Source organism: Chlorocebus sabaeus, chromosome 11 (assembly GCF_047675955.1).
Source record: "Chlorocebus sabaeus isolate Y175 chromosome 11, mChlSab1.0.hap1, whole genome shotgun sequence".
NCBI lineage: Eukaryota > Metazoa > Chordata > Mammalia > Primates > Cercopithecidae > Chlorocebus > Chlorocebus sabaeus.
Genome location: NC_132914.1, coordinates 112371771 through 112386557, shown reverse-complemented (window position 1 = coordinate 112386557; position 14787 = coordinate 112371771). Strand labels below are relative to the sequence as shown.

At 43.2% G+C, this 14787-nt stretch overlaps 1 protein-coding gene across 1 annotated transcript; it reads left to right on the top strand.

Moving 5' to 3' along the window:
• The first annotated feature begins 12127 nt into the window (after positions 1-12127).
• LOC103239194 (glutathione S-transferase Mu 2-like) lies at positions 12128-13175 on the top strand. Its single transcript, XM_008004840.3, has one exon. The coding sequence runs from the start codon at positions 12143-12145 to the stop codon at positions 12704-12706; it is 564 nt and encodes a 187-aa protein (XP_008003031.3). The 5' UTR covers positions 12128-12142; the 3' UTR covers positions 12707-13175.
• Positions 13176-14787: the final 1612 nt, after the last annotated feature.

Below are 14787 nucleotides of genomic sequence, written 5' to 3'. Positions count from 1 at the left end.
CCAGAGGCTTAGAAGGGCCACTGCAAGCCGAGCATGGCGGCTCACACCTGTAATTCTAGCACTTTGGGAGGCCGATTCCGGCAGATCACTTGAGGTCAGGAGTTTTGCCAATATGGCAAAAGGCTGTTGCTACTAAAAATACAAAAATTAGCCAGGCGTGATGGCAAGCACCTGTAAGCCCAGCTTCTCAGGAGGCTGAGGCAGGAGAATCACTTGAACCCAGGAGGCAGATGTTGCAATGAACTGAGATTATGCCGCTATACTCCAGCCTAGGCATCAGAGTGAGACTGTCTCAAACAAACAAACAAAAAAAAAAAAAAGAAAGAAAGAAAGAAAAAAAAGAAAGGTCACCTCAAGAATGGCTGGCACAGAAGACAGATTAGAGGGAGGACAGTGTGGAGTGAGTGATGGGCACCATGCAGGAGGCTGCTGGAGACACCGCGCAAGCCAGAGCCAGTGCAGTGAAAGCGAATAGAGTGAAAGAGATGGAGTACCAGGGTGCCTGTCCCCCAAACAAAACAATAGAAGAACAGTCTTCTGGCCCTGACTCAGGCTGGCCTGTCTCGCAGCTCCCTGGAGCCACAGTAAATCTGAAACCTATAGACCTTTTCCAAGTCCCCAAGTCCGGAGTCTGGGAGCGGTAATCCCTTCAAAAGAGTGTTCAGAAGTGGAGGGTGGAGCCGAAGGTGCTTTTTACAAGGCAAAAAAGAAGAATTAAATTAGATTAAACACATACATGCACATACATACACCCTCAGCTATGCCCATGGGGGAAAACACAGCTATTACTATTTACTCCAAAAATCTAGAGTGATTTGTGGGTTGATGAAGGAGACAGGTTATTTACGGTGCTGGGTAGGAGGAACTTTCAGCTTCTAACTCTCCCCAGTAAGTAATGACCAGCCTGAGGTGGGGTTTTTCTCCCAGCCTTGGAATCACTTCTAACAAACAAGGATATTTGAAGGGAGGCAAACTTCATGGGCACAAGAGAAAAGGGAAACAAATAAATTAAATAAATAAATAAATAAATAAATAAGGAGAAGGAGTGAGGGGAAGCAGCGGAGGCTGATTTTTGTGCTACGTTTTGAAGTCTTAGAACTGGAAGCAGTCATAAATTTTCTGGTGCGAGAGGTGGGCGTAATAAATGCTGCTCTTCACTGCAGGGTTTTGGAGCTCAGATGGTATCCATTAGCACCCAGGAAGTACCCTCCTCGCCCCCTGGCTTCCCCCAGCTTCCTCCAAGCCACCCTGTATTTCAAGAGCAAGAGACTCATTGCTATATTTGGCCAGTGGCCCAGAAATACCTTTAGTGAAGTCATTACCCACTTCTTGCTTTCTCCATGATGTGCTTCAAGCCTTTACAGACATGCATATCCAGGCGCCTTTAAAGGGATGCCCTGGTGGGATCACCCTCTGCTGCTGGCCAGCTGCATGACTTAGGGTCTGAACTCAACCTCTCTGAATCTCAGGAGCTGCATCTAAGCAACTGGGATGAAAAACAACATCTAGGTGCTGGAAAGATGAAGCTAACTAGCTGGTGGCTGGGAAAGGGGCTGGTATGCACTAAGTACCTAAGGCATGCAATTAACTTTCTTACCCAGACAAAGAAACTTCAGGCCAGGCTGACTTTCCCCCTACTTATTTACTTGTCCGAACATTACATGGTCCTCCCAAAGCAATGAGTCTTAATCAACTGGGAAACTTTTGTACAAAACATTGATGTCCAGGCCACCCTCCACCCCCCATCTGCTGACTCTGGTTCTCGTGATCTGGAGACAGGTATGGCCGCCACTGGAATTTCTTCAAAGCATCCCGAGCGAAGCTAATATGCAGCCAACATTGAGAACCACTATCTTAAGAGTTCATCTAGCCTAGAAGTTGCCCATCCTGGCTGTTAGCATCACCTGGGGACAGGTTCTTTTCCCCCACTCTCCCTGTCCTGAACCAGCATCCCCAGAGGAGGTACCTTGGATTCTGTACCTTAAGACATTCTGTGAGTCATTATAAGTTCAGTTGAGATGTACCTTCTTCTGGGAAGGTTTCCCCAGGGCTCCAAGTTCAGAATGAGGAACCCTTTCCTATGCTTCCACATCCTCCCTGCCTGGCCCCTAATTATAGCTCATCACTACCCTGCATTGTCACCTTCATCTGTTTGTCCACATTTTATTATGTCAGGAATGTTCAACATTATGTCCTCGGCCCCTAGCCCTGTGCCCCACACAGCAGGTCCTCAGTGAGTATTCTTGGAGTGAATCAATGGATGGGAAACCTTTATTTCTCTACCCCTGTCTCTCACATTGCATCCCAGCAGTGCTCACCTATTCCAGATGGACTTCTAAGCTTTTGTAAATGCAGTGCCCTCTGCCTGCGGTCACTTGGAGGTGATGCTCCCAGGATTGGCTAACGATGATCATGCCAGGGTAATGGAATGCAGAAAGGAGCATCTAACTGTGCCAGAGAAGGCCTCAAGCCTCCCACAATTCATGCGTACCATGGAAATTGATCTGAGAGCCATCCTGCTCCCACCCTCTGCCCTCGACTTACGATTTATAATTAGTGATATGCTCTCAGGTAATGAGCTTGGCCTTGGGAGTTGGAGAGCCTTGAGTTAAAATCCTATCATTTACTAGCTGTGTGATCTTGGGCAAATCACTTAATCTCTCTGAGCTTCAGTCTGTACTTCTTCAACGTGGAGGTGACTATGTTCAAATTGCAGGGTTGCAGTTAGGATTGATTAAGGTAATAGCAAAACTTTTACACATTCATACTCTGCTTTAGGAGCCAGTACTCTAGTTTTCAGTACTAATCCCTGAAAAGAAGAAGAAAATCTGGTAAGGAGGATGTTAGAATAATCAGCATTTTGCAGAAGGAAGTGGAAGTTCAGAAAGGTTGAGACGCTTGTTTGAGGTCATCAGCCAGGTATTAGTGGAGTCAACCTTACCCTGCCTCCCATGTGTTTGCAGAATGCCCAGCCCTAACACCTGAGACATAGTAAGTACTCAATATACACTCATTCCCCTCTGCTCCTCCATGGTTCCCTCACCCATAACTAGCACCACAGAGGGGAAGAGAGAAAATCAAATGTCTCAAGGAGAGACAAGAGAGAAAATCAAATGTCTAAGGGAAAATCAAATGTCTCAAGTGCTGATAACTAAGCTCTTAGGATCCCCTTATCCCAAGATGAGGGGCTTGTTCTCCACCTCAGAACTTACCCTAACCACCATTGTATCTGCATTTGAGAACCTAAGCAGAGCCAGGAAAGAACCAGATGAGTTTTGCTGGTCAAGCGGAGACCGGCTAATGGAGAAGGGGTTGTTTCCTCCCCTCCCTCCTTGCCTCGGTCGATTTGCATTGATCCCAGTTCGGCTGAGTGAGAGCCGTCTTTCAAAGTTTATTCTGGTGTCAATTTTTATAGTTCCCCCCACAGATCAATACCGTGCAAAAAACATTAAGGCAAACTTTGTGAAAGCTGATCGTTCAATACGAGTTTTATGAATGGCTCCCAGCCCCAGCTCTAAGCATTTGGAAGTAAGTGGTACCTTTAATCAGATGAGTGATAGAAGCCAGTCAATAAGGGCTGCTTTTTCAGCCCTTCGAGGAAGAAGGGCTGTACCTCTGACTCCCCTTATCAAGTCCATTTCTTTTCCACAGTTGGAGAAGTGGTTAAGAGTCCAGCCCTAATGATAAATCAACCAATTTTTAACTATGGAACAAAGATAAGAACACGCATTTCACAGCAAAAGGAAATCCAAATGGCCAGTAAGTGTAAGTAAAGATATCCATCCTTGCTGATAGTCAAAGAAGTGCCAGTTATAACCAAAACAAGAGATTTCTTTTTCCATAGCTCTCGGCTTGGCAAAAATGGAAAAACGTGCTTTGTTGAGCAACGGAGAGCCAGTCTCCAACTCTGCTACTGTCAGAGTGAGTTGATGTGAACCCAACGTGAGATGCAACTTACAATTGTCATGCAAAGCTAAGGCATGCATATCCCACCATCCAACAAACAGGCTTGTAGGTATGCAGGCACTAGATCCTCAGATACATGGCCCAGTGAACATACATAGTGATGTTGATTGCAGCATTGTTTAGACGAAGGGAATTGGGTAAAAAACCTTGATGTCCGTGATGAAAGGAGTGATTAAATCCACTATCATGACATCAGATAAGGAAATACTGTACAACAGTGAGACAATAGCGCTATCTGCATCAACAAAGATCCCTGGAGAACAAAATAATGAGTGAAAAAGTTGTTGCTGAGAAATACATACATATAGTTGTTGAGAAAGGACTTTTTTTTATGTGTGTGTATATATATATTTATATATATACACAATGTCCTTTTTATATACATACATAATGATACATATATAAAAAGTTTAAAAACACACAGCAATGCTATGCAGTGCTAAATAAGTGTGAGATAAAGGAATGAAAACATATGGAAAATAATTGCAAATATTGGGGTGATGTTTATGTTCTACTTGGAGAGAGGGAAATGGGGGAAGAAAGGGACACACAAGAAGCTTCTATTATTTTAGTAATGACGTAGTTTTTAAAAGAACAACAAGAACCACACTAAAGCAAATATGATAAAATGGAAGTTCCATGAAGCCAGCACCATGTGTTTTGTTCACTACTCTATCCTCAAGCCTAGAACAAAGCCTAGCACACAGAAGGTGCTTAATAACTATTTGTCAAACAAATGAAAGATAAATTTAATGAATCTGGGTTTGGAATACTTGGTGCCCTTACATTTTTCTCTATAATTTTATTTGCTTGCAATATGTCACTGGGGATGTAGTAAAGAGGAGGAAACAGAGAAGGAGAGAGCCAGAGAGGCCTGGCTTCAAATCCCAACTCTGCTCATTTAACACGGCCTAATACTGGGCCTATTTTCCACTAATACATTGTGGGTGCTGGGCTTTTGTTTTGTTTTTTTGTTTTGCAGGGGCCGGTGGAGAGGGGTAGGAGATGATGAACATTGCTGAAGCAAACAGATAATAATGTCATTGTGTATTTTTAATCAAGCATTTGGCACACACCATCTTACTCACCCATGATCCTAAGCCCCACATACATTGCAGGTAGTTTGGAGTCTCCTGGAAGATGCTCATTGGCCAGCCTGCTTAATCCAGTGTTGACTGACATCTGGTCACCAATCTAACCTCATGCACTGCAGTGTCAAAGCAGCAGTTATTTCAATTTTCTTTTATTGAACACCTACAAGTACTGGGTATCACCAGCACTAGTTGTGCAGGAAACAAAGCAAGTTAGATATGTTTTCTACCCTCTGGGAGCTCAAAAACTCCAGAAAACACTAAAACAAGGCAAAGAAGCTGACCTTTAAAACAAAGGTATAAATAATGCGCAGTGTACGAAGAGAGAAAGAGAAAGAATTTCCTACTAGGGGAGGAACAGCTCCTAGAGGAGGTGTGATTTTGCCTGCAAATAAATAAAACATGTATCCATCTTATTGGAGGCTGCTGAGTGGATGTCAACAACCTCAGGACCTCACCAGACTATGGTCCCCTAGGATCTCCAACGGATACACCGGGGCCTCTGTGTGTCTCCAAAGAGTATCAAATGTCTTCAAAAAATTAAGTGTGTCATGATGGGGCATTTCCCTAGGATATTCCAAGCAGGAAATGAGAGTTTCAGTAGCAACTATGTATAGGGAGAAGATTAGGTCCAGAAAATTCTGGGTCGGGCGAACCAAGTTGAAGAACTCCAAAATTTGTGCCCAAAGAAGAGAATGAGATAGAGGACATATCGGCTGTAACGTAGCCTCTGTATGTGTTCAGATGGGAGATGTATATATTATGCACAGGTATACACATGTGTACATATGGTTCCACGTGTATAGACATACCTGGTTGTGCATGTCTGTAGCATGCAGAGGTATGCATGTGTACGTATGTGCATATGGATGTGGATATGTGTGCAAGTTTCTGTGTCAGGGTCCATGTTGACAGACATATTTGCATTTTATACTCAACACTGCATGCACAGACTGTGCATATATGCATTCTTATATACAACATATATATATGGACCAAGTTGCATGTATGGTTGAGTGTGAATGTGTGTAAATATGCATGCATGTGGGTACATATAGGCATGTGTGTCTATCTGTGCAAGTGCAGATGTATGAGAGTGTTTTTACGTGCATAAAGTACGTCAACTTACACGTTTATGTGAAAAATATGTGAGCAATTTTGTATGGCTGTAAATGTGTGTGATTGGATAAATGTCTGGAAATGTTTGTTTGGATAAATATATAGGTATATGAGATGTCTTCATCTGCGTTTCTTTGCCACGCTCCGTGACTCTAGGTAGTGTCCTTCTGCACACATGTGCATTAGATGGAGTATGTATTTGCTACATGAATGTGCATGTGTACCTCAAGCTGTGTTGTGTGTGAATATGTGTATCGATGCAAATGTACATATAGATGTATTATGTAGGAGTGTGTGTGAGTGGTATACGGACACATAGGTGTGTTTGTGTGTGTGTTTATGTAATAAAAAGTAGTGGTGAGGTTGATTTTGCACAGGGAAATATGTGTGTGTGTGTATGTGTATGATTTGCCACAGCCTGCTGATGCAGAGACAGACAGTCTGCCAATAAGGTGCCTGGAGAGCCTGAACTCAGACCCTAGAGTCACCCATGAATTGGAAATGAGAAGTTACCAATCGCACATCCAAGGCCTTGGCCCAGCTGAGTGTGGACCTTGCTTTGGGTGACAGGTCCTTTCCATGAGTGGATGCACTGCACCCCCAGAGGACAGGAGCTGGCTGGGGATGGCCAACCTTTTGGGTAGGGCTGGTGGGACTTCATTTGTCCCTTGTCTGATGTGTACAGGCTGTGTCCTTCCTTGATGGACTCTGAGAGTGGTGGACTCAGCTTCCTAAAAGGTGGCAGCATAGGCCAGGAGACTGAAACCAATCGGGCAGGGTAAGTGTCCTCCATTTGTTGGAAGGCTATGGTGCATGGGAGAAGGTCGGGGATGGGGTGGAGAATCAGATAAGGGTTCAGATTCTGGCTCTGTCACTCACTGACTATGTGAACATGGGAAAGATACTATTGACTTTGCTGGCCTCACGTGTGAACTGTAAGATGTGTCTGTTGGGCCCTTGTGAGGAGAACCAGTAAAACATCTTCAGCACAAGGCCAGCCACTCAACAAATGGAAGTCACTGGAGTGTAAGCTCTCATTTCACCCTCCCAATAAGCTCTGCTTGTTAGAGATGCTGAATTCCCTAAAGCCATCACAGTCAGTCTTTGGATTCAGACAGAACTGAGTACCAAGTTCAACTCCCTCACTTGTGAGCTGTGTGCCCTTGAATGAGAATCATTACCTCTCTGTGCCCAACCAGTAATGAATGGCTAAACAGATCGTATGTATCCATACCATGAAATACCACTCAGCGATAACCTGAAGCAAACATATGACCCAACTCTAACCCTAGCCCTAAGCCCTAATCACATGCATGCATCTCAAAACCATCATACTAAGGGGGAAAAGTCAGACGTGAAGGATAACACGCTGTATGATTCCATTTATATGAAATTGTAGAAGAACCAAAACCATTATTTCAGAAAGCAGATTGGTAGTTGCCTGAGGCAGGGGGTGGTGGATCAGGAGGAAGTTTTTAGGGTGAGGACACTATTTCTGTCTCTATTGTGGAGGTGGTGATGTTCTTGGTCACACATTATGTTGCATCCCTTGGTTACAGGATTGTGAGACAGTGTCTAAATCTATCCAGTGGCACAGTTAAAATAGATGAGTTTTACTGTATATAAATAATACCTTAATAACTCAAAAAGAGGGAGACAGTGGCATAATATGACCCTGAGTGACTGGGGGATACTTTAGATGGGGTGGTCTTAGAAGACATCTTTGAGGAGGTGCCATTTGGTGACAACTGTAAGAACTGAAAGAAACACTCAAGTAAGACTTCCCTCTCTGGCCTGGAGCCCAGTAGGGTTTCCCCGGCTCCAGAATGTTCCCAGGCCACCTTTACCTTCCTCCTGATCCTCAGGCAAAAATCATTTCCAGAATTTCTCACCCACTGAGCACATGCTCACTTCCCCTGACCAGGACCCCTCCAGTTCTGTTGTTCCCTAGTAAATATTTTAGTGTCCGTGGAGACCAATGGTGCATCATCAGTGGGAAATTGAATGTAAATCATCCCAGCTTTTCCATCACCCCAGAAATCAATGTTCACACATTAGGGCTATTAGCTCATTAGGAAACCTTTGATAGATGGCGTGGGAGCCAGCAGCCACACCTGGAATCCTGCCTCTGTTCTTCCTGCATGGATGGAGCCGAGCAGCAGGTGGTGGAGAGGGAACACACTTTTCAGAGTGGACTCCCCTCAGCATCAGTAGAAGGTGGTCTTCAGTGGGCTATCCCGTGCCCTTCTTCCCTAAGTCCCACGACTGCATTTGAGGTTTTGATTGCTAGCAGGAGAGAAAGTCTGAGTGGGATGGTGTCTTTCTAGAGCTAGTGCCCAAATTGCCCATTTATTCATCCAACAATAATTTATTGAGTGCCTACTGTGTGTCCAGCCCAACTGGCTATCAAAAGCCAACAACACATTAACACCCTTTGACCTGGTAACTCCTTCTCTTCATTTATGCAAAGAAATGTGCATACAGCTTTGGCTAAAAGGATGCTTTTTGCAATTGTGTTTGCAATGGACATAAATTATCTAAATATTCAATAGCACATTACTCACACTTGGGGAGGTGCTGGTGTAAATAAACCTACTGCACGGCCAGTCAGATAAAAGTCTAGCACATACAATTATGTACAGTGCATAATACTTTATAATCATAGTCAATGACTTTGCTACTGGTTTGTGTGTTTACTATACAATCATGCATTTCCTAATGAGGTTTACTGCCTAGCCATGTTTCTGTCAATCACGGACTGCATATACAACAGTGGTCCCGTAAGATTATAATCTGTATTCTCACTGTATCTTTTCTATATTTTGATAAGTTTAGATCCACAAATACCTACCGTTGTGTTACAGATGCCTAAGAATTCAGTACAGTAACACGCTGTATGGGTTTGTAGCCTAGGAGCAATAAGCTACAGCATACCGCCTAGGTGTGTAGTAGTCCGTGCCATCGAGTGAAAGTACAGTCAGCCAGGCATGGTGGCTTACACCTGTAATCCCAGCACTTTGGGGGGCCAAGGTGGCCAGATTACCTGAGGTCAGGAGTTTGAGACCAGCCTGGACAACATGGTGAAACCCCGTCTCTACTAAAAATACAAAAATTAGCTAGGTGAGATGATGCGTGCCTGTAGTCCTGGCTACTCGGGAGGCTGAGGCACGAGAATCTCTTGAGCCTGGGAGGTGGAGGTTGCAGTGAGTAGAGATCACACCATTGCATTCCAGCCTGGGCAACAGAGGAAAACTCTGTCTGGAAAAAAAAAAAAAAGAAAAAGAAAGAAAGTAGTCTGTGATGTTCGCACAGGGATGAAATCGCCTAAGAACATATTCCTCAGAATGCATCCTTGTTGTTAAGTGACATATGATTGTATATTCAAATATTCATTAATTTATAATACATATTTATGTAATATATTCATTATGCATTCATTCATATACACTTATACACATGAATATATATTATATGTTATATATAATATATTTATAATATATTATATTATATATTATTTATATATAATAATATAATCATATATTTATAATTATATATACTATATAATTATATATTATATAATGTATAAATAATTATTTATATATAAAAATATGTAATATATAGTTATATATAATTATTTATATATAAATAATATATAATATATAATTATATATTATATATTAAATAATATAATGTTTAATATATGTTATATATTATAATATATACTATGTTAGCTATGTTAGCTAGCTATATACATATTATATAACATAATATGTAATATATATTCATGTGTATATACATATATTCATGTATATATGCTCAGAGAGCTCTACATGTATAGTCATGTATATAAGTGTATATATGAGCAAATGCATAATGTATAACTATTTATATGTACATGTATTAATTTATATATTTATATTTATATATTTATATGTATATAACTATATTTATATGTTTGCCGATAAAAATTAACAGTAGTCACTAATACTAACACCATTTTTGCTCTCATATAGCTTACATTTTTAGAACAACTATTTGAATGGGAAAAGACTAGAAAAAAATACCCAACACATTAACATTGCTTTTCTCTGGGTGGTGGGTTCATGCACCCAGGTTTGTATAAATTATATATTATTGTCCATATATTAGATATTATATTACGTTAATTATATCATGTTAAATGTATTACATTTATATTGTATATAGCCATATATGTATATATGTTGTGACTGTGATCTCTAGCTTTTATATACATATATAATGTATGTATGTTGCTTCTCTACTATTTCTTGTTTTTTCAATGAACAAATATTACTGCTGGAAATTGAATGAACTAAAAGTGTAAAAATAATGGCCTCCAAATGTCTTTTGGTGACAACAGACACATAAATACAATACAGACATATATACATGGAGATCAACAGATTCACACTCATTTCTGTGAAAACACAGATATGGCCCATTACACACAAGCACACCCATGGGGACACACAGCCATGCACCACTGCAAATACAGATCTGCAGAGATTCACAGAAACACACAGACACACAAGCGTGCATGCTTGATGATAAGCCTGCCGACCTGCATGTGGACAGGAACAGGCAGGATGCCCTGAGTTCCTGCGAGTGTCAGGGCTGAGCTCCTTCCTGCCACTTCTCTCCTGTGGAAAGAGCCTGGGAATACGGCAGGAATTGGATTTTGGTTTTCACAAAAGCCCAGGTCCACATCTGCAGACTTGTGACGGATGCTGCCCCTACAGCCCCACGTTGGCAGGCAGAGTACAGGCAGCCAGCCTGGAAGAGTATAGATTGAAGCAGAGGTGAGGGTTGCCCCCGGCTGTTGTTGGGGTGGGGGGTTTGCTGGGAAAAGAGATTCTGCCCTCTGCCCTGCAAAAGCCCCAGATGCCGGGCCCTATAGCAGCCTCTTTGATTCTCCTTCGCCCTCAGAGTGGGCTGGGAGGCCCACAGGGAGAAGCCTGCTGAGATTTTTAGAGCTTCCTATTTGCTGAAACCCGCCTGTTCCCACAAATCCCAAAATAGCGTCCCTGGCAGAGACGTGAGCTCTGAAATGCAGAGACAGCTGCAAAGAAAAATAGTGGAAGGGAGAAGGCAGGAAAGCTGTCTGCTTTTCCATCAAGCCTCCGAAGGATCTTGGGGCCGGCAAGGGCATTGAAAGGTCACCCTTCTAAGCACCCTCCCCTTGTCTCCAAACATACTTAGAATTATGCCTAGTTAAAGAATATAAACTTGCTCAGAGAGCTCTAGAGAAAGGAAGGACATCTCCTTGGGGCAACAGGGAACATCTGCAGTTTCTCTACCCTCCCTAGACGTTCTTTTCTGAGACTAACTTAAAGTTTTCCTACTACAGCTATCTCTCATTCTCCCTCCTGTCCTCTTGTCCTCTTGCTCTTCGAAGAACACTAACTTCACTCTTCTTTTCCGGCTAAATGAATCAAAATCGCTTTTTGATATGTATTTGCTAAGCAGCTACTCTGGGCAAGGTGCTGTAATGGGGAGGTAGAAGAACTAGATGTGGACTCAGTCTTCAAGGAGGCTTCACCTACATAGGAAATGACAACTATGAAAACACCAGGTCATCAGGCAATGAGAAAAAGGAAGAGAAAGAGAAACAGAGTATTTACCATTTTGTTGTGAACTTACTGTGTGCCAGGCACTGATCTTTCCAACTTAGAAGCATTATATCAATCTAATATAACAATTTCATAACCATAGCAACAATTATCATTTTATCTTATAGGTTAGAAAACTGAGGCACAAAAAGTAAAAGAAACCTGCCCAGGTCACACGCCTAGAAAGTAGAAAAGCCAGGACAAGACTCATAGCAAAGATACTGAGCCATTTTCTCGTCACATTGATTTGGAGCAGTGACAAGCTCTCTGAGCCTCACTTTCCTCATCTTTATAATGGGAACAGTATCTTAATTTAGATGAGAACCAAATGATTTGATGTTTATAAAGAATTTAGGACAAAGTCTGAGCCCCGCCCCGCCGAAGCCTGTCTGCAGAATCCGCAGCAACCAGCACCACGCCCATGACACTGGGCTGCCCTACTTGATTGATGGGACTCACAAGATCACCCAGAGCAACGCCATCATGCGCTACATTGCCCACAAGCACAACCTGTGTGGGGAGACCGAAAAGGAGAAGATTCGGGAAGACGTTTTGGAGAACCAGCTTATGGACAACCGCATGCAGCTGGCCAGACTCTGCTATGACCCAGATTTTGAGAAACTGAAGCCAGAATACCTGGAGGGACTTCCTGAAATGCTGAAGCTCTACTCACAGTTTCTGGGGAAGCAGCCATGGTTTCTTGGGGACAAGATCACCTTTGTGGATTTCATCGCTTATGATGTCCTTGAGAGAAACCAAGTATTTGAGCCCAGTTGCCTGGATGCCTTCCCAAACCTGAAGGACTTCATCTCCCGATTAGAGGGCTTGGAGAAGATCTCTGCCCACATGAAGTCCAGCCGCTTCCTCCCAAGACCTGTGTTCACAAAAATGGCTGTCTAGGGCAACAAGTAATGCCTGGAAGGCCAGGAGGTGGGAGTGAGGAGCTCATACTCAGCCCTCTGCCCAGGCTGTTGAGCATAGCTGGACTCTGCATCCCAGCACCTGCCTCCCCATTCCTTTCTCCTGTTTATTCCCATCTTTACCCCCAAGACTTTATTATCCCCTCTTCACTTCCCCTAAACCCCTGTCCCATGCAGGCCCTTTAAAGCCTCAGCTACCCACTTTTCTTCATGAACATCCCCCTCCCAACATTACCCTTCGCTGCACTAAAGCCAGCTTGACCTTCCTTCCTGTTAGTGGTTGTGTCTGCTTTGAGGGGCCTGCCTAGCCCCTCGCCTGTGGAGCTCAGGCCTGAGCTGTCCCCGTGCTGCATGAAAGAGCAGCATTGACTGGTTTACAGGCCCTGCTCCTGTAACATGACCCCTGCCTTAGGCCTTCCTGATCAAAGTAAAGCCTCAGCCACGTTTGCAAAAAAAAAAAAAAAAAAAAAAAAAAAAAAAAAAAAAAAAGAATTTAGTGGAATTTGCAGGCACAGGAAATACTTAGTTATAACAAAAGTGGTGATTATTGTATCAGTTAGCTGTAGCTGCATAACAAATAATCTTAAAATTTAGCCATTTATTATTACTCAAGAGTCCTGGAGTCAGTCGCATATTTCTGCTGGTCTTGGCTGGGCATGCTGTGTGGTTTTTCTGGTCTCATTTGAAACTCACCCACATGTCATGCAGTCAAGTGACTATTGGCCAATCTTTGATAGTCTTGGCTATAATAACTAGCTCTCTTCCATAGAGAGAAGACAAAGACCTGCTGTAGACCTCAGCAGGCAAGCACAAGCAAGTTCTTGTGGCAGTCACAGAGGTAAAAGAGAGTGCATGGAAACACCTGAGTGGTGTTTTCAAGCTTCTACTCACATCAAGTTTGCTAGTATCCAACTGGTAAAAGCAATTCACATGGTTTAGTCCAGAGTCAGAGCAGAAGACAAAGTAGCAAGAGCATAGACACAGGGGGCTATGCAACCAAATCATCATTTAATAATAATTAACACCCAAGGGCATGCATTCTGCTGAAGGCATCTGCCATTAATCTTACTGGTGGTGGTCACTGTTGTGGTCATTACTGATAGATGGTAGAGAAGGTGCCATGAAACCACAGGACAGACAGAACCACAGGAATCTTCATGCAAGAAAAATTATTTCATCAGACCCTTGAAGGCCAAGCAAAAGTTTGAATTTAGGAAGGCAACAATTTGGAATGAGAAGCATTCCAGGTGGAAAGAACAGCTTGCACAAAAACAAGAAAATGCCATGAGATGCCCACATTTTGATGGCAATGAGGGGCAGAAGAGATGTGAATGCAGAATGTCTCCAACGGTGGCGCACAGCCATGGAGGATTTAGGGTGTTTCAGGACAGGCAAATTATAAAAAAGACGTGACAGAGAGGAGACTAAGGTCTGGAGAAAAGTCAGCAGATATGAAGATCAGGTGATCTGGGGAAACCACATCTGAGGAAGGCAGAGGGGGTGAGAGGAGCATGTGGAGATGGAGGCTAACAAAATGAAACATGGAGTCCTCTTTGAAGACACTTATCAGTAAACAAGAGGAACATGCCGTTGACAATTTCATTTTGCAGGTGAAAAAACTGAGGCTTACAGGCTTAAATATCAAGCCCCAAATCCCTCTTTGAATTAAGTGGTTGAGGGCAATTCATCCATCGCAGCTTCCATATTGTCTCAAATTCTTCGGCTGCTTTTCTTTTAAAGGGAGGGGCTTAGAGGCACAGAGCTACAGAGTCTCAGGTGGGAAAGATGTAGTGGGGTGCACGCTGGGAGAGGGTGTGGATACAGAGCATGCTGCTGCTGACTTCGACATTTCGCCCTGCAGACCTTGATCAATCTACAGGCTGTCCCAGGCTTGCAGCCACTAGCCTCTGCTTAACATGCCTCACATGCCGAGCCCTCCTCTCTCTCAGATATGTATTGGCAAAACTTGATCTGGGGACAGCCTTTCTCCTCCCGCTCCCCTGTCTGGGGCTCTAGCCCCTGTCCTGCGGCCTCCTCTTTGGCTCCGTGTCTGTTGGATTT

Excerpts from the sequence above, each read along its gene's own strand:
- LOC103239194 (XM_008004840.3), top strand. The coding sequence starts at position 12,143 with ATGTTTATAAAGAATTTAGGACAAAGTCTGAGCCCCGCCCCGCCGAAG.